Genomic DNA, 19547 nt, shown 5'->3' with positions numbered 1-19547 from the left:
TATTTACATTGAGAATAGAGATGAGTGCTAGATAACTGATTTTAGCACCATAAGTTTATGATGCATGATGATATTCATGATGTTTAAAACATTTGTTGGAATTAAAAATGTTCATGAATGAATAAGAGTCTAATAGTAAAGAAAACTCTAAGTGATGTGTGTTGAGAACCTCAAGTTTTGTAAAGTTCCTTTTATTTTCATAAAAATTAGGTGTGAAAGATAAGATTGAGATCACCCAAGATGTCAAAAAATGTGGATAACATAGGGGTTAAGAAACTAAAAAAAAAAAAAAAAAAGCAAGCAAAGGCCTTATATGCAAAAGTTGGAATGGTTGGTTGAATGACATACATCCACAATGGCAATTTTGACTTTGTGTTTCTTATTGATACTTTAAAGGCCAATACATGTGTTTGTAATATAATAAAATGTTTTAAGGATAAGGGTGATTCATAGTTTAGAGTTCAGAGCTTGGAGTTATTATCTCATTATTCCACAGTCCCTATATCACATTGAAGTTCGATATTTATAAGTGTTAAATTGACAAATAATGTTTTAAGTGATGTTAGAATTTGAAGTATTGGTCTTAGGAAGGAATTTACAATTCAAAATTATTGATTGTTCATCGTAGAACCCATATATCTCTCAAGAGCTACCATGGGAGGCTAAATTTCTCTCAATTTTTGAGATCAATGCAACATCCATTTTAATCTTGATTTTGAGGTGCATTTAATAAAAAAATAATAATAATATGCACTCTATATGGCAATTGAATATGTATATTATAACTTCTTTTGAGATGCTCAATAATTGGTAAGATCGACTAAATTTCTTATTATTGCGTATACCATTTGTGTGGATATTTTTTAATGGTCTATCATTCTCAATAAACATAGACTTATTCAAGCCAAATTATTTAAATTATAATCTATTGCTCTATGTGTGTTGCTTGATTTTTATTGCATGATAGAATATTTGTGACAATGAAGAGAACTTTGTGTTCTATCTTTACTTAAAAATTCTGCATACAAATAGTAGCATAAAAGGAGCACAGAAAGTACAAAAAACTTTATGCAATAAACCTTACAAAATTCATGAGACCGAGCCCAATTAAAATAATCCACTATAAAAATAAAATTATAAAAAATTTATTATTTATAATTGGAAAATATAAAATTATAAAATTGAGAGTATTGATTGGCTTTATGAAACAATAATAACAGTGCAGAGTGATGCTCATGGTTGGTTAAAGGAAATCGAGTGACCAAGATTAAGAGATGATGATTAGGTGACAATAGTGAAGATACTCTAATTAGGTGATGACGTTAAAGAGATGACAGTCAAACAATAAAACTTGGGCAACAATGGTCTTATGATGGAAATTAAATAATAGTAATCAGATAATGATGAATAGGTGAAGATTGTTAAATGATGATAATTATTAGTGACAATAGTCATTGGTGTTAGTTGTCAAAAAGATGTTTGGAGTTCTTTAGGTATTTAAGCTTACTAATTTCAAGTTTTGTTTTCAATCCTTGGATAAAATTCCTACATACGAAAAGATGCATCAAAATATAACAAAAAAATTACAAAAAAAAAAGTATATGAAAAAATCAAGAAAAATTATGAGAATGAACCCAATTAAAATAACCCACTATGAGTAAGTTTATAAAAATTAGCTCTTTCTCATAATTGGAGGAGGAAAGATTCTAAAATGAGAGGACTTAAATGTTTTTATGAAACTATGGTAGTAGTGGGAAGTAATAAAGATGAAAGGTTTAAGGCAATCTAATGATTGAGAATTGATGATTAGCTAGTGATGGTTAAGATACAATAATCAGATGATGGTATTTAAGAGATGACATTCAAATAATGATACAGGAGAAAATGATCGTACAACTTTGATTAAACAATAATAATAATAGGTGCCAGTCGTCATGAAAATGTTTAGAATTCTTCATATACTTAGGGAATGGAGCCTCATTTATTTATATTTACATTAATACTTTGATTATTTTGGTTAAAATCTCAAAATACTTTATCAAATGACCTATTTTGATTCCCTTATAACAAATCATTCAATCATTATCAAAAGATGAGATCTTTAACCTTGCCAAAAATTGAGCCTCATTCAATAATATGATTTGAGCTCGTTTAGATTTGGATAGGATCTCTTTTTAGTGTTATTGGATTTGGCTTATTAAGATGTGCAATTTGTTTATAAGTATACAGAATTTGGATATAAATTATCCTGAATTTATTTTTAAAAATTCCAATTAAAAAATTACTTCAAAATACATTACATATATTTTCTTGAAATTTTATTTTAAAATTGAACATCTCACAATGACTCCAGTTTAAATCCATTCAGCTATTAAGTAATTTGGATGAAGTATTCACTCAAAAATGTTGGACGTAAATTGTTAGAATTTTAAAAATAAACATTTAAAAAGATGGCTCAAAATACATCATGCATAATAAAATTTTGGTTCAAAGGACAGAAAATGTATAAAATTATATCCCAACCTAACTGAAATGGCATTATTTTTCCAAAATAATTTTCATGTCCATGACCTTAAAATTGACTTTTCATGTATACTTTTTTTATAAATAACACCCTAATAGAATTTAAATTTGATTCTTTATCCCATTGAAGTGTCAGTTTGTGACCATACTACTTAATCATCTTGGCTAAAAAAAGTCTTTTAAAATCTCAGACATGAGGCAGATGGGTAAACTTGTAAAGGTGACTATTTGCTCTTATGTAGCATTCTGCCACAAATTTTCTTGTGCTTGGCATCTTAAAATGTTGATATATTTGAACTATTTAAAGCTTGCAACTTCAAGAATGCATTTTGGTTTGATGTCCTAAAAAATATGTTCTTGCAGCTATCCATGAATGCTTGATACCTTTTCTCAACCACATCTCTATAGAAAACTCACAGGTTCTCAGCAATACTTAACACTTACTCAACCAGACCTAACTTTTGCCGCGAACAAACTCCGTCAACATACACACAGCACCCCTAACCAGCACGTCCAATTGCTCAAAAGAACATTACATTACTTCAAAGGAATGATCACCTTCAGTCTAGCCATCCGCAAAACTACACATCAAAACTTTCACAGATTCTGAACGGGCAGGAGACACTGAAGAGAGGAAAATCAACAACCAGCTACTGTATTTTCCTTGGCCACAATCTCATCTCATGATGTGCAAAGAAACAAATCATTGTCGCTCGTTCATCCACTGAAGCCGAATACAAGCACTAAACACCACTGAATATAAACATATCACTACCATCCATCAGTAACCAACTCAGATTTGTCATAACTGAAAGATACCAAATGGTCCCTACATATAATAACATATTTACATCCATAAGAACAAAATATACCAGAAAATATCTCACATAATATCATATTCACAAACAAAAACAAAAGAATTTTCGTCCACAAAGACCAGGAGTGTTATCAGGAAAAAGCAGACCTACCACATCAAAGTGATGACATTAAAAAAATTGTAGTCCACTATGTATTAAACATTCAGGAGAACAAAATAAACAACACAAAGAAACAACTTCTCTCGTTATTTAACTGAATCATACTCACTCCTCATGAAAAGTAGCCCAAATGGCTCACCTAATCAAGTGGCCTCACCAAAGGAAAGATGCACCTTCGCAAGCGACTCCCTAAGGAAGACGCTCCCACACTTCGCATCATGAGCGCCACCGCCGACAAACTCTAATATATCTTCAGTCTTTGATGCCAACCCATTAGCTCCACCAGACTGCAACCTGGAAGTACAAATCAATCATTCGATTTAAAAATGGCAAAAAATGCATTTTGCTGGAGTGAAGTGTTGGAATAATCCGCAGACTATTTCCAGGGGTCATTTTAATCCGAGAGTCTATAAAAAAATCAAATTACTCTCCAGTGGGGTAAAAATGGCCCTCTGCACTCTGCAGAGACTACTTTATTTCATATTATATGAAAAAAAAAAAAAAATTCTTAGAACTAAATTGGTTATCACACACTCTGGAACATTCTTAGAACTAAATTGGTTAAATTGGTTATCACACACTCTGGAACTAAAATGACCTATAAGTAAACAGTTAGGGACTATCTTGACACTTTACTCCATTTTGCTTAAAGTGACAAAATAAGAAGGAAGCATACTTTGCAGAGAAAGATGAGGATATTACGCCAACATTTCCACGATTCGGGAACTTCTTCCCGCTGCCGTTCCCACGTGAGTTCTTCCCTTTGTTGTGCTTTTGCCTGTGGTTATCCTTTTTCTTGGACTTGGTTCGCTGGATGGTGTAGCTCTTCACGGTGTGTGACACAGAAGTGGCAGGTGGAACATAGACATCTTCAGCCCATTTGACACGCATATTTGTCCTAGGTGATGTTCCGTTCTGTTTTCGGCCTCCTTTCATGGCAGAGACAAGCTTGGAAGAAGCCTAAGATAAGAAATTTAAATTGATAATCGCATTAACATGGCACGCTCCAAATGAGAAAAAATGTCAAGTTAATTTCCTAACTCTAAACAGTTTCTACAGATGACTATTTCACCCACAATTTAAAAAGTACGAGGACTAATCTGACAATTTGACTCTTGGACCTGAAATTGATGAACAGTTGGGGAACTATTTCGGTAGTTCACGCAGCTCCAAACTATAAAAGCACATTTTCCCTCTCACAATGAAGCAAATGACCATAATAAATATAAACTAGTTAGGATACATTTAAATATCTAAATTTCTGCAACAAGAGAAAGACATAAAATTATCCCTTCTTATGTCTCTACAACCATTTAGCCATTCCTTTTGTGCAATGATTGAAAGTTTTGACAAATATATGCTATCCTTTTCTTTTTCTTTTCTTTTTTTTTTTTTTTGGTTTTTTGGTGTGAACTTAATATTTTGCTGAAATTTAATGCTGGTCACAATTTTTTCTTGGAAAATTGTGGAACGGAATGATTTAAATAAATAAAACTACAATAACAGGGGAAAGGCCTAGTTTAACCTTTTTCCCGTCTCTTTGACACCTTTTCTCTACTTTCACTCCCCCCCTTCTTGAAAATTCACATCCAGAAGGATATACTTGTCTTAGCGCAAAAGCCAACTTATATTCAAAGAGTACGTCAAGTACTTGTAGTGAATATCATATGTTTCGTGTATCATTGAATGACATGCTTATTCATAAATTAACTCTAAGCAGATAATAGTGATGCACAGCGTCCTTTTTTACTGGACCTAACCAGTCCAGGCTCGAGAGTGACACCTCTTAAGATCGGCCAACTCCTAGTTATAAAAAATACATATATTTGCTTTTATTGGTGTTTATGGTTTAGTTTCTTTTTTTTTCATGCTTTCTTTGGGACAGTCATCAACATCTCTTTCTCCATTTTCAGGGTTATATCATAAGATTCAAAGTGATGCTCCGGCTACATCTTGAATCAATGCTCTGGCTATATCTTGGTCTCCAGGTGGTGTGTATACCCTTCTACCTTTCTCCCACTCTCTCTTGCATCGATTCCCTCAACCTCATCGCTTTGCCCTTGCTGCCACCTTGCCAAATCCCTCCCAATATGCTGTTGCGGCCCAAAACAGCCCTCCTACGACTGTTTCCAGGTTGCCATCCACCCCCTTGTCGCCGCACTTATGTCCAAACCCAAACTGGAACCATTTACACCCTAGATCCACCCCTAATTCAAGTGTTGTGAAATCGTTTTCTTGCAATTTCATATTTCCCTACTGTTTGTTGTGATTTCAGACTTTTAATAATATTTATTTTCCTTCATTGTGATTTCAGACTTCTAATAATATTTATTTTCCCTGGGGTGTTTGTTAAATGCAATATTATTTGATATCAGAGCTAGTCTAACCCTACTTACATACCAATACCTAACTCAAACTTCATCCAAAACCCTTCCTCCTTGCTGATTTCTAAAATCAACAATCCTAATTTTTTATGCACCCTAAATCAACCACATGCTCCCTCTCAAACCTATACTCTAGCCACGCCACCGAGGAAAAAAGTACCGTAAGCTGATCAAGAACTTACCATGGAAGAAATGCAATGAAAAATCCATCAAATTCAACAAAAACTTGTTGAAATTGAGGAAGAGACCCATGGAGAGATCGTTATAGATCATGATATAGAGATTTAAAGAGGAGAGAGAGAGGAAAATCTAAATCCATTCCATATGGATGATTCCAATAAAGAAGAGGGTAGACTACGACGCTTTGGAATTTAATATCAGAGGAGGCAGAGGGATGAACTAACTTTTAGATGGCATAAACACACGAGGGTAAAGATGGATTTATCAGATTTTGAGGGGAAAAAGAATACAAATGAGTTCATTGAATGATTGCAAACAATAATATAATTTTTTAGTACAAGGTGTCAGCTGATAGAAGAGTGAAACTTGCTATAATAAAACTGAAGAAGAGTGTCTCTATGGTGGGAGGATATGAAGAAGGGGAGACAGAGATGGTAGGACCAAGATCACCACATGGAAGAGATGAAGAAGATGCAAAGGAAGTACTTACTCCCACATTACCGTCAGAATATTTTCTTAAAGCTTCAACACCTACAACAAAGAGAATTGTCACAATAAAGTTTAAGCGGTTCATGTTGAAATGTGAGCTGACATAACCAAAAGAGCACACTATAGCCATATATTTAAGAGGCATGAAGCCAACCCAGCAATGATATCCAGCTTCAACCTTATTGGTCATTGGGTGATGTCCAAACCTTGGCTGAGACAGAGCAGGCAGCCACCTCCATTCAGACAGAGCCACACACAGCTGGAGGTATCGGCAAAGCACACTTGGGGAAAGAGAAGGTCATATGGATAACAAAGCAAATCAAAGTGGGAAGAAGTCCAAGAAGAGCAGCACACCCAACACAATTCCAACCAAAAAGCGATTCATGTGTCATGAATATGAACACATCGCCTCTGGTTGCCCATGCAAACTAAATGCGGACAATGTGCTTGGAAAGATATCCTCTGGGTGATTGATATACTTAAATGTTATAGTTAATAGGAATATTGAAAAAACAATTTGAATTACCAGTCTAGTTTAGTCAGATTGGAAAATTGACATAGAGATCTGCATTTAAATTTTATCATCTTCACATCTTATCAACAAATCATTACATAACCAGCATTATCATTTATTATTAAATATGATAGCGCATCAATCAAACCCTTGAAAGAGAAACTTAAATCTCAAATAAGTTATCACAAGAAAAATAGGAAGTCATAATCATTCCATTCAGCACCTTATTTTAACTTGTATATGTAGTCATCAAGATATGTAACTTACAGGGAGAGAAGTCGAGCGCTTATATACTGGAAGCTGATCTGCAGATGCATTGTGACCTGGTGCAGCTGTACTAGATGACTCCCCATCTTTCTCAGGAGAAAAGACAGTTTGCGACTCTATTTCAGAGGATGGGAAAGTCGCGGATTTAATCAAACATTTACTCTGTCTGAAATCAGAAATAATCAACTCCTTGCATGCACTGATATCCTCAGAATTATAAACCTCAGATGCTGGATTATGTTGAGCAAGTTGCTCGTGGGAGCTTTGAAGAGGAAATATTTCATCAACGTCAACTTCTCCATTAATAAAACGATCTCTTTTTATAGAAGGGCGGCAGTGAGAAGCCCTTTGCACCTTCTTCACAACATTCTCTGACACATTGGTGCAGGCGCACTGTTCATCATCTTCAGCGCAAGGTATCTCGCAGCCAAGCCTACGAAGATTTAACTCAAAGCCAGAATCTTCAGAAACTGAATTAGCAAAAGGATGGACTGCCTGTGGTACCTCCATCCAGGCGCTATAGATGAAAAAACTGCCAGTGCATTGCGTTAGAAACAAAAAGTGAACATAAAATTGATATTGCCTGCCTACAAAGCGAGCTTGAATTTACAGTTTTATGACCTGGATATGCTTGCTACATTGCTATATGTCTATTAGAACCAAATATTAAGTTTCAGACACAATTAATTGGATACGCCTTTTTCCAAACTAACTTTCTTAGCAGCAAGGTAAGGAATTCATGGCAAACAGCTATATAATATACTCGTCTGAAGCCGAAGGCGAGCAGAGAGACAGAGACAACAGTATACATAAAAACGTAACACTGCAAACAGAAAAAAACTGATTTCAAGTAGAAAAGTTTGAAAAGAGTGGACAACAGATAAGAAGCCAAAGCTCCCCCAGAAAATCCATATCGCACAACCTATGCTGACAACAGAGTTAACTAATGCAAGAGAAATAAAGAACTAGTGGTATAGCCAGTGAACATAAGAAAAACATATTACCACCATCATTACCTCTGATTGCAAGAGGAAATCACACCAAAAACTTGAAAATAAAACCAGATCTGGACAAACAAGCAACCCCCGACAGAAACAATTCCAACACCTTCAGAACCCCAACCCAAATGAGGCAAAGCTATGTTTTAGAGCCTCCAGATGACGAACTGTAGTCCAAAGCCTCTGGATGACGATCCGTCCAAATGGAAGTGGAGAACGTCGCAAGAAGAAGAAGATGAGCACGAAAACCAACAAGCGTAACTTAACCCTAGAAGGACTCTACTGTCATTAGCCGCACTTATTGTCAACTCAAATTACTACGACGATTCCACTTTTCGAGTTTTTTCAGGCGATGAGAGCACGATCCACCATGTAAGGAAGTGGGCGATGAGATCATCATTGCTCGTCGGAGGAGAATTTCTCCGAGCACCGAAGGCATCATCGGCGCCGGTAGAGATCGAGATGGAGATTGAGATCGCCAACAAACCCAAACGTTATCGCTTTGCCGTATAAAATCTTAGTGAAGGCGTGAAGGAATTGCTTCGAGAGAGTTCGAAGACGACGACACGCTGCCGCCGGGAAAGGGGGCACCGAAGCGCTATATAGAGATCGGAGCAGCCCGGTCCGGTGACTGCAAATTGACGGTCACTTGTCGGTGTGACGGACACGTGTAATGCCGCTCTTTGATATATTGAGGGTGAGACCGGAAGCCGATTCTTTCTACCGAAACGAAAGTTTCAAGAGGAAAGGTGAACATAGTCAAAGGAGGAAAGGGGAACAGAGCCAAACAAGAAGCGGCAACAACAACAATAAGTTATTATTTTTGGGTACATAAATCGTTTTCTTCCTTGTATACTATTGTGTTATGTTTCATTTAATTTTAATAGACTAAAATCATTTTTTATATAATTTTTCTCAATCATTATAAGTGTACCTCTATCTATCTTAACATAAGTCAAATCTAAAACATCTACTCTCCTAATATAATCATCAGATGATCGAGGTTTAATGTGACCAAATCATTTAATATGACTCTCTATAATCTTGTTCACCGTTGGAGCTACACCAATCCGACCACAAAATTATTCATTTTGCATATTGTATAAAATGTGAAAGCCTTTAAGATATTAGCAAAATATTACCATGATTTTCTAGCTTAGGTCAGTGATGTCACAAAAAAGTCGAATAAGTTGAAAGATACACCAATAGTAAAAGAATATATGAAAGTCTGTTTAGATGATTTAAGTTAGATAAATTTTGTTATTGACTTGATACATAATGAAGAATCAGTAGCAAATATAACCATACGTCATGAAAAAAAAAATTGCAATAACTAAAGATTCAATTACAAGATTGTTGGAGAAAGATTTTATCAGGCCAAGTACATCACCTTGGAAAGCCAAATTTTTTTATAAATATCATGAACGAGATAAATTTTAAATCATTTATAGATAGATTGGTAATTGTCTTCGTAAGTGATGTTCTAATATATGCAAGCGATGAAGCTAATCATGCATATCATCTGTACATAATTTTGTAGGCACTGAAGAAAAATAAGTTATATGCTAAGTTATCTAAAGTGTGAATTTTCGTCTAAGAGCACATCACTGTTGAGACATGTCATCAATAATAAGTATATTTTAGTAGATCAAAATAAGGTTATAGCAATAATTGCTTGGCTCAGACCAACTACTTTCACAGAAATCAAGAGTTTCATAGGTCTTACAAACTATTACAGGAGTTTTGTCGGGGTTTTTCTCAACTTGTTATGCTTTTGTTTAGATTAACTTAAAAGGAGGTAAAATTTGAGTGGATAGATTATCATGACAAAATTTTTAAAAGTGGAATACATGCTTAATGATAGCCTAAATGATAATGATTTCCTCAGTAACAGAAGAGTTGAAGATTTATAAGTTTCAAATTTAGATTTCAGAAAGTTTAAGCGCATGTACAACTGCAGTCCAAGCTTTGAATTGCCAAATATCATTCCTCTCAAACTTTGAAGAATTTCCAGACTGATGATGATTATTCAATCTTTGTATCTCAGTGTCTTTGTATATATGTTTGTTTCATGAATATTTTATGAATGTTATTATCATAGTAAGTTATTTTACAATGTTTCATTATTAATTTTGATAAAATTTATAATTTATATTTTTTATTGAAGGAACAAAATTTATTATAATTGAATGCAAGAATGTTTTATACATCTTGTTTACTTTTAAACGAGATAGTATTTAAATGTCTTGAAAATATTGACATCTTAATTTGAATTATGGAACTTCTGTTGTTCGCACTAGATTACAAAAAAAAAGTTAAAAAATGAAAAATTTTAATTTGATTTTTATTAGGAAATGAGTAATTTTCTCTTAGGTGTCCTATACCTAATTCAATTGGAAGAAATTTCAAACTATCTAAATGAGTAAATTTGAAAACATTCTAAACTAAGCAAGATGTAAGTCCCTTAGGGTGTTCTATACCTAATAAAATCAGAAAATTTCATAAAAAAATTGAAAAAAATAATAATCTTTAAAACAAATGAAACTTCTAACAAAAACTCATTAATTCTTCCATGAGTGGGAGAACTAAATGGAACTTGAAATTTAATTTTTTTGGAATCGAAACTTAGGCATGTATCTTCAAAGACTTGTGTCTTCTCAGGCTTATGTCTTCTAGGAGCTTAAAATGCATCGGTGCTTTCTAAGGCTCGTAGCCTTATGAAGTCTTTGATGTATTTGTACCTTCTGAGGCTTGTTGTCTTTTGAGGTCTTTAATGTACCTATGTTTCCTGAGGCTTATTTCTTCTGAGACCTTTGAGTGGAGACCTGTAAACACTTGTTCTCTTGGAGTCTTTCTAGTAAGAACCCTTTCCACTACTGGCTTCTCATTCATACATGCGTATTGAGCGCATATTCTAGGAGCATTGTATAATCTCATCGAGTTTTGCCTCTTAGACTCGACTTTCAGGGGTATTATATCATCATATCAAGTTTTGGATGTTGGGCTTAACTTCTAGGGGCATGGTAGCTTCTCATCGAATTTTGACTTTTGGGCTCGACTTCTGGGGGCACCGTATCATTCCATCAAGTTTTTCTTATTGGGATTGAATTATAGGGGCATAATAGTTTCTCATTGAGTTTCACCTCTCAAGATGGACTTCTAGGGGTACCGTATATTCCCATTAAGTCTACCTCTTGGGCATGACTTTCAATGTTATGGTAGCTTCCTATTGAGTCTTGCCTCTTAGCCTCAAGTTCTAGGGATACCGAATCTTTTCATCGAATATTCCTCTTGGGTTTGACGTCCATGGGTAAGGATGGGGATCATGTCTGCTACTTGCTCTCAAGGGGACATTCTACACAAAAAAAAAAAAATATTTCGTGAGAGTATTTCGTGAGAGAATAAGAAAAATTTCACTGAAAGATAATTTTTCGAAGTAATATGAAAAATAAAATTAGAAGTTTATATGTCAATCCTGTACTCAAATAAGATAATTTAGAGTTCTACTTCTCATTCAATAACCCTGATGATTTTCTTTTAGTCCTCATCACCTCGCTCTTATATGTATCGACTTAGATTACATCGACATATCAGTCGTTCAATCTTATTCTTTAATTGAAAACATTTTCCTATTAAATGTTCTTTCACCCACCATCTGAAAATTTTAATGGCCTTGGCCACTTGAAAACCTTTTCATCCTTGATGGTCAATAGAATGTTGAAACGTGACGTGTTGAGTGTTGTATATTCTTTTTGTGATCGATGCTCATGATTCCTTTGCGGTTCAAACATTTTTCATTGTGAGAGTAATCAATATTTCTGATGTTATTCTTGTGCTTGCCCCCCAATTGCTTGAATTGCTCCTTATATGCACTGATGGCCTCATCTACAGAGATTTGATCTTCAACATGATGGACAAGATCGGCATAAGAGCTAATCGTCTCCCGCATCAATAATGAGTAGAAAAATCCTAAGCAGAGCCCTCTAAGAAAGACTCATCTCAATAACTCTGAATCCACTCCAATAATCTGTAGAGCTTCAGTGGAGAACCTGTGGAAGTATTCCTTGATGGATTTCCCCTCATTCTGACGAACTCCCAAAAAGTAAGATGAATCTTTGATGATCCTTCTATTTGCTATGAATTGCTCTATAAATAGTCTGACAAACTCATTAAAGGTATTGATGATGCCCTTGGGAGGAATTAGAACCATGTGCGAGCTTGACCTTGAGAGTCACGAGGAACGATTAACAGAGAAGCACATCAGAGGCACGGTGAATGCGCAAGATAGTTTGATAGTGGTCGACGTGTTCGTATGGGTCAATTACCCATTCTTAAGCATCAATACTCGAGAGTTTGAAGCCTGTTGGGATAGAATGTCGGAGAACCGTGTCAACCAAAGGAGAAGATTATTGAAAGGTATCATGAGTGAGGAAGTGATCCCTTTTATCTAAAGGGAACTCTTCCTGAACCATGTGTCATAGCTCATCACAAATGATATCAACAAAAATGACAGTAAGGCTAAATGGTGTCAGGTGAGCTACATCAGATGGATGAGTGGAACTTGTAATGTTGAGAATATTAATATCCATCTCGACAGGGGAATGTTTTCATCATTAGGAGAGAAGCCGGAGAGTGGGGTGTTTCCTGTTGAATGTTGAACTAGGGATAAGTAAGCTTCATTCGATTGTGGTTGTCGCTCCCCACATAGGGGGTGAAGAATATATTGTTGAGACTCCTCCATCCTATGTACTAGGTCTTCGACAGAATGACCTAAGACACCTTTGTCGGAGGGGTAATGTCTTACGAAGTAGAAGTATGCAGAGGCCCGATGTCCTAAGCTTCGTGCCTTTCTTCTAGAAAGATAGGTGTTGAAGCAGGATGCTTCGTTATTTGTGAGTATTGTGCATGGTGGCTATGCAACAATTCGTGCAAGTACTTTAGTGATGAAAATGCTCTTCCCATAGAAGATGCCAAACTAATGCTTGTTAGAAAACTTGCGGTGGTAATGTAATGGATTATTGTCTCAGGGTGCACGAGAATTCAGCATGTGCTCAGATTAAAAAAAAACAACAAATAGTGAAGATACCTGAAGTTCTTACATGAAAAACTCATAAAGGGAACAAATCAAGAGGCCTAGCCCGACTGAATAAATCCACTATATAATGGATATTACATGTACAATATCTCGTTTCACAAGTGAGAAAAGAGTTGAACACTCTTTGGAGTTACAACGACGATGCACGAATGAACTTGTCGTAAGAAGTGGGCGGCTGATGGTGATCAACGACAACCATCAAGTGGTAGTCGGCGTTGGTCTGCGAAGATTAATCGGGATCAACTGTGGTTGATGACGGTCAGTGGTGGTTAACGACATTCGACGACGGCAAAAGTGATGCTGGACCTCAGCTCCTTCTCAAAACTTCAAGCGCCTCCTCAGGTATTAAGCTCCCTCCTTCCCTCCTCATTAGAGCGGTGGTACTCTATTAATAGATTTTTATGTGCAATTAATGTTGGAATATGAACTTTGATCGGACGGACATAAAAGCTTTATTTGATCATACGTTGTTTGGTGGATATTTGAGTGGCTTGACGATGTCAGAATTGATTGATTTTAGGCTCGTTGGATTTAACTTGTCAAGACGCAAGATTCGACTTTAAGCTCGTCACATCTAATATTTATTTGACCTCTCAAGTATGCTTGGAAACCTTCCAAATATGTTTTAATGACTTGATTTGAGTTTAATTTGACTTGTATTGGATCAATTTTGGTATCATTAGGTTCGCCTCATCGAGTCGATTAGTTTGACAATAAGCTTACTGAAATTGGAGCTCTAGATGACTCTTAATTGAAGTTTGAATGTTTCTTGCTCAAAACATTATCTCAGCCCTCTCCATCCAGCTCCCTCCAAACCCATTTCACTCGGCTCACGAGAAGTGTGACACAAAAAAATACGAAAAGGATAAATATAAAACATATTATCTCCAACTTATTATCCTCTCAATTTAATTATTACTCATTTTATTTTATGATAAAATGTCTCTAAAATGGAAAAAGTGAATGTCATGGATGGCCCTTTTTTTCTCCACCGAGGGACATCTATAAAGAAGAGAATAAAACACTTTCTCCGCTCTGTCTCAGCTATCCATCTCATCCCCCAACAACTCTTGACTTCAACATATATATATTTGTTATGCCTTCAGCTAAGTATGGATATGTGGGGTTCCAGATGGCAGCGAGAACGATATTCGCTAATTAAATACACAAAATAAATGTTAGTTTTAATTAAATTGTAATTAAATTGTAATTAAATTGTAATTAAATTAATGACCTGAACAAATTTCCAAATGGTGATCTTGCATGCATTTCTGCTTCCAGCTCATTTAACATTGGAAACCCCGAATATTAGGCATTTTTTTACCAGTAAATTTTTTATTTACTTGTATTTATTTAAGCTTTAAAAATTTTAGCTGATTAAAAGCCTACTTCTCTCTCTATACACACACTGATAGATAAATAGATATATTTGTATGCGTGTGCCGTCTCCCGTGACTGTTTAGTCGAAAAAGTTTGTAAAACCGTGAGGTCACGAATACGATCTCGCCTACGTGCGAGATAAAAATCTTTGGCATATGAAGCTCCCTCCTCGATAGCCAACATCTCCAACCAATGAAACTCTGCTTTCTATTAAAAAGTAGTTTCCGAACAAGATTTGATACATATTTTTCAACCAAAATAAAAATAAATCCGAGCTATTTTAACGAAAAAACAAAGAAGAGTTTTTTTTTTTTTTTGTGAGTACTGTAATATTTTTCATACTTTAAACGTAAGTGCTAAAATTTATTATGTAGTAAAATTTAGATGTGAATATACAAAATATAAAATTTTGAGTGCTTTGTAGGATACATCCACTTTATTAGTGTGATGCATATCATTAATATCAAAAATTAAAAAAGAAAAGACCCTCAAGCTCTAAGCTAATATATATTAACATGTGGTCGTGTGAAATTGATAAATTTGTTCATTAAATGATATTTTTGTAATAAAAAATCTATTGCAATGATCAATTAAGTTGATTCATTAATTCTCTCATGGGATGATCCGGACATTCTTGATTTGCAAAGTTGGCCACCGCCGAAGAGACCGGGATGATGCAAAGCCCCCACTCGTACAATCTTGATCGCCCAACATCTACATTCCCCTACAAACATTATTTTTAAAATAAAAAACACATTTAAGTATCGATAAGTATCCACACACACATATATATATTATATATATATATATATATATATATATATATATAAAAGAAAAAAAGGATGACAATAAGCAATTATACAGTCTCCAGCCATCTTTAATGGGCCTAACAATTCAAGTATCGTCTGCTTAAGGTCAGTTATGTCAGAGGAGATTCGAACCCCAAAATTGAAGGGTCTTATACTATGATGTTAACCAACAGGCAGGAATACGCGGCAGACACACACACACACACAGATAAAGATATACCTTTTTCCAATTTATTTTAATTAGTCACTAATTTATGAAAAATGAGCCAAATTAATAATTCATAAAATAGGCCATTTTAGTTGTGGAGTATACAAAAATATCAATTTAATCCCCATATATGTTTAATATGAGCTGAATTAGTACACATGGATGACAATTTTAACTTCTATTAAAAAATATCAAGGACTTATCTGACTTATTTCTAAACTCTATGATTAAAACGACATTTTGTGTTCGTTGTGCAAAAAATACGAAAAATAAAATCATATAACAAACATATAATCAAACATGATGTCCTATCTTACGTGGTTCGGCACAAATCTTCATACGTCAATGGGGAGGGGTTATTCATAATTCATTCTATAAATAAAAGAAACTTATGACGTATAAATAGCAAAATTATAAATTTCATGTTGTCTTTAATGGTGTGGCTCTTTGTGATTAATACCAAATCAATGGCATTTAAAAAATTGAATTAGGTTAAATAGAAGCGACGACTAATGATCGATATAAAAAATTAAGTTGTAGGCTTTTGCAAAAATAATTCTAATTTCTCTATTGTTTTTAACTTTAAAAAAATTGACATACTTATTTATGCAGTTTAATTATTGTCCCATTTGCCTCACACTCCCTAACAATTTACAAATTATATAAAGCATGTGAAAGGGACAATGAGGATGGATGACCCTCTTCAAACTCATCGAGAAAAAAAAAAAAAGAGATAAGATTTACCTACAAATTACTCAATTCCTATTTATTTACTTTATGTGAAATATGACGGCACAAACCTCAAAGCAACCTGACTGCTAGAATAGAAGCAGGTTAGTAAAGGGTCGAACGATCGTCTGAACAACAAGGAATGAATCTCAGAAAGAACAATGATCAAAGAGGAGTGCACGATCGTTGGAAGATCGAATGATTGATCATACACAGAATCATTTACACGGTCATTAAATCGAAGGACTGGAGGTCATTCAAAGATTGCCCGAACTGTCGATGTGATCTGAGACGACTGATCGAATACCGACACATTGTCTATCGGTTACCGACGCATAACCCCTAAACTTCTATATCGGTATCAGTCGGGCAACCTAATATAATATCCTTTTATGTTTTACATGTAATTTACTAAAGCAGCCTCCAAAAGCTAATGACTATGGGGCAAATATATAATTGTAACATTCATACTCTTATGTCTATAAATAGAGGTTATTTCGTCGCAAAATATTAGGCATTTCACTATTTTTTATAGTTTCTTCTTCTTCCTGCTACTCTATATTAAATGTTAAAATAGTTGCATTTTTTTAACCATATGAAAATTTGAAATGCATAAATCTAAAGGAATTGGGAGGTATATATGCATGCAAATGCCCCTAAAACAAATTTATTTCGTTTCATAATTTTGTTGCAAAAATTAATTCATGAGAAGGGCCAAACAAGAGACTTTCTAATTGCTAGACCATTTCAAAATAATCAAAGAATGGGGGCAATTAATAAAGCTTCAGTTGTAATAAATTAGTTCAAGTTGCTTTTATCACCTTCTAAAGTAAAAAATTATTCCATACGGACGGCGTATGCAGAAATGCATGTACCGTCCGATCTCCAACGTTGGTCAGAGCAAAGTTGTATTTCTTTGTTCCCAATTTTTTTTGAAAAAAAAAATTGATGGAAGCTTTGATCAATGTCAGAGATCGGACGAATACGCCGTCCGTATGGAATAATTTTTTCTTCTAAAGACAAAACTAATGATGTTTACAAAATTAAACGATACTTACGAATCATAACAATAAAACCTTACAAAAAAAGTCCATTTTCTCATAAAAATACAATTGAAGCTGATATTTGTACCTGAATATTATTGCCTGAAGAGCTTGTTTCAAAACGACGTCTGCTCAATATCTGAAACTGAATTATTTTATATGGTTTTGTCATGTAAAAATCGAAAATTCTTGCGTATTTAAACTAAGTAAGAAAAATATTCATTATTATATATCTTACATTTATCTGTTCGTGAAGTGCCTTGATGTAAATGGTGGCCTCCTGAAGTACTGATGCAGTATCCGTCTGTAATCAGCAAAACTAGGTTATGTCTAAGGTGAGCAATTACTCCCTTAAAATTCATAAATTTTCTGTACAAACAATTAATTTTAATAATTTTGTATATAATTTACGTAAATTAATAATTTTACACCATAACTTTCTCTTCAAAATTCTAATTTTGTCTTATTAGCTAAGAGAAAAAAATAAAATTTAAGAAATTGATATCATGAAAATCAAGCTATATATATATATATATATATATATATATATATATATATATGCATGAGATTTTCATACTTTTCCAAAGGGTGAAACCAGCTGTTGAAGAGCAGTGATCTTATCCCCAAGCTTCTGGTTCTTCACTGGTTCCTGAATTCAAAGTATTTTTTAATGCAAGGATATAACACAGAGATAATCAAACATATATATACATATATATATGAATATATAAATCAAGTAAAAATAATTTTCTAATTAATTACTTTTACTGTCTGGCTGATCGTCGCTCTCATCCTCGAAGAAGAAGAAATTACTGGATCAAATGATGGTAGAAAAAATAGGTTCTCATCACCATTGATTTTCTGTCTTTTGTGATCTCCCATTTTCTTGCTCTCTTCTTCATGAACTGTGCTTCCTCGCTTCCTCCAATCTTCCATCATCTCCTCCTATATATAAAAGCATCGCCTTTCTTTATTAATCTTCATAGAATCACATATATTTAACCCAAAAAAATAGTTTTTTTTTTTTTTCATTATTACTTCTTACATGCCGGTTCGATTTCCCTCTGTTTTCTGCCGCCATTGATGAGCTTCTTCCACCTATGAAATTATCATTATCAACTGATTAATAATAAAAACATAACATTGACATATAAGAAATTAAATAAAAAAGAAAAAAAAGTTATGAAATTTAATAAACCTTGAAGTTTTTCAAGAAATGGATCCGTGCAGGCTTGGCGGCGGAAAACGCCGGAATCCTGCCAAGAGTTCCCCCCGCCACCATCACCACCACCGCAGCCGCTGAAGGCATTTTTTCTAATAAACCACACAAAAATTTGTAATTTGAAATGAGGTTATATTCTAAACATGCTAAATCATCTTCCAAATCGGTAAAAATTAAATTTTGTTGACGAGAAACTCACACGGAGTGCGAGGGATGCCATCTGTCCTTCACGAGATTAACGGTCGCCGGAAGAGAAGAGGTCCGGCGAGCGGTCAACGCCGGATACTCCGCCGGCACGGCGGAGCTGGTGGTGCGCTGCGGCGGCGGCGGAGGGTTGGGAGCCAGCCATCTGGTATTTGCGTCCGGCTCGAAGAAACGCAGCATTGTAAAGAGATGGAATGTGAGAGAGAATACTTATTGAGGTCATTGAGGGGTTGATGGCTTTTAACTTGAAAAAATATCAATGAAAACTTTAAAAAAAAAATGCAAGTCACTTTCAGTGATTAAAGTACATTAAGCAGCCATCGCTGGTTTTGATTTAAATGTGCTGAATATGTGTGTAATTTTGTTGGGATCATTATGTAATATCTTTTTTTATAATGTAATTTATAAAAAAATTTAATTAATTGAGTAAAAATACAAAAAATACTTCAAAAATAAACATTACAACATGAACAAATATTTGTTCGTTCGTGTTTGACTCGTTTTGGCTCGAAATACTACTAAACA

At 34.5% G+C, this 19547-nt stretch overlaps 2 protein-coding genes across 3 annotated transcripts; both read right to left on the bottom strand.

The window, feature by feature from the left end:
• Nucleotides 1-3030: 3030 nt before the first annotated feature.
• Nucleotides 3031-9098, bottom strand: LOC110026420. 2 transcript variants are annotated; one of them, XM_020727348.1, is made up of 5 exons: nt 8351-9098; nt 7335-7866; nt 4177-4460; nt 3640-3794; nt 3031-3352 (listed from the first exon to the last, which is right to left on the bottom strand). In XM_020727348.1, exons 2-4 carry the CDS (start codon nt 7842-7844, stop codon nt 3644-3646), a joined length of 945 nt encoding a protein of 314 aa, XP_020583007.1. In that variant the 5' UTR covers nt 7845-7866; nt 8351-9098; the 3' UTR covers nt 3031-3352; nt 3640-3643. The 2 variants fall into 2 exon arrangements, with proteins under 2 accessions (XP_020583007.1, XP_020583006.1); XM_020727347.1 differs by lacking the exon at nt 3031-3352 and having other exon boundaries at nt 3505-3794.
• Nucleotides 9099-15393: 6295 nt separating this feature from the next.
• LOC110026404 (transcription factor bHLH114-like) lies at nt 15394-19202 on the bottom strand. Its single transcript, XM_020727324.1, has 8 exons — nt 19018-19202; nt 18795-18910; nt 18642-18694; nt 18359-18541; nt 18174-18245; nt 17835-17900; nt 17664-17741; nt 15394-15531 (listed from the first exon to the last, which is right to left on the bottom strand). Exons 1-8 carry the CDS (start codon nt 19200-19202, stop codon nt 15394-15396), a joined length of 891 nt encoding a protein of 296 aa, XP_020582983.1.
• Between the last annotated feature and the right edge of the window lie 345 nt (nt 19203-19547).

This window comes from Phalaenopsis equestris, unplaced genomic scaffold (assembly GCF_001263595.1).
Source record: "Phalaenopsis equestris unplaced genomic scaffold, ASM126359v1 Scaffold000372, whole genome shotgun sequence".
NCBI classification, from domain to species: Eukaryota; Viridiplantae; Streptophyta; class Magnoliopsida; order Asparagales; family Orchidaceae; genus Phalaenopsis; species Phalaenopsis equestris.
This window is presented reverse-complemented; position numbering and strand designations above follow the sequence as displayed.

What these genes read in the sequence shown, in the direction of transcription:
- LOC110026420 (XM_020727348.1), bottom strand. Translation starts at nt 7,844, where the DNA reads ATGGAGGTACCACAGGCAGTCCATCCTTTTGCTAATTCAGTTTCTGAA. An exon ending in AGCGCTCGACTTCTCTCCCT is followed by an intron (nt 4,461 to 7,334) that starts GTAAGTTACATA and finishes TTCTTATCTTAG; the next exon opens with GCTTCTTCCAAGCTTGTCTC. An exon ending in TCCTCATCTTTCTCTGCAAA is followed by an intron (nt 3,795 to 4,176) that starts GTATGCTTCCTT and finishes TTGTACTTCCAG; the next exon opens with GTTGCAGTCTGGTGGAGCTA.
- LOC110026404 (XM_020727324.1), bottom strand. Translation starts at nt 19,202, where the DNA reads ATGCTGCGTTTCTTCGAGCCGGACGCAAATACCAGATGGCTGGCTCCC. An exon ending in CGATCAGCCAGACAGTAAAA is followed by an intron (nt 18,246 to 18,358) that starts GTAATTAATTAG and finishes CTTTGAATTCAG; the next exon opens with GAACCAGTGAAGAACCAGAA. An exon ending in CACTTCACGAACAGATAAAT is followed by an intron (nt 17,742 to 17,834) that starts GTAAGATATATA and finishes AAAATAATTCAG; the next exon opens with TTTCAGATATTGAGCAGACG.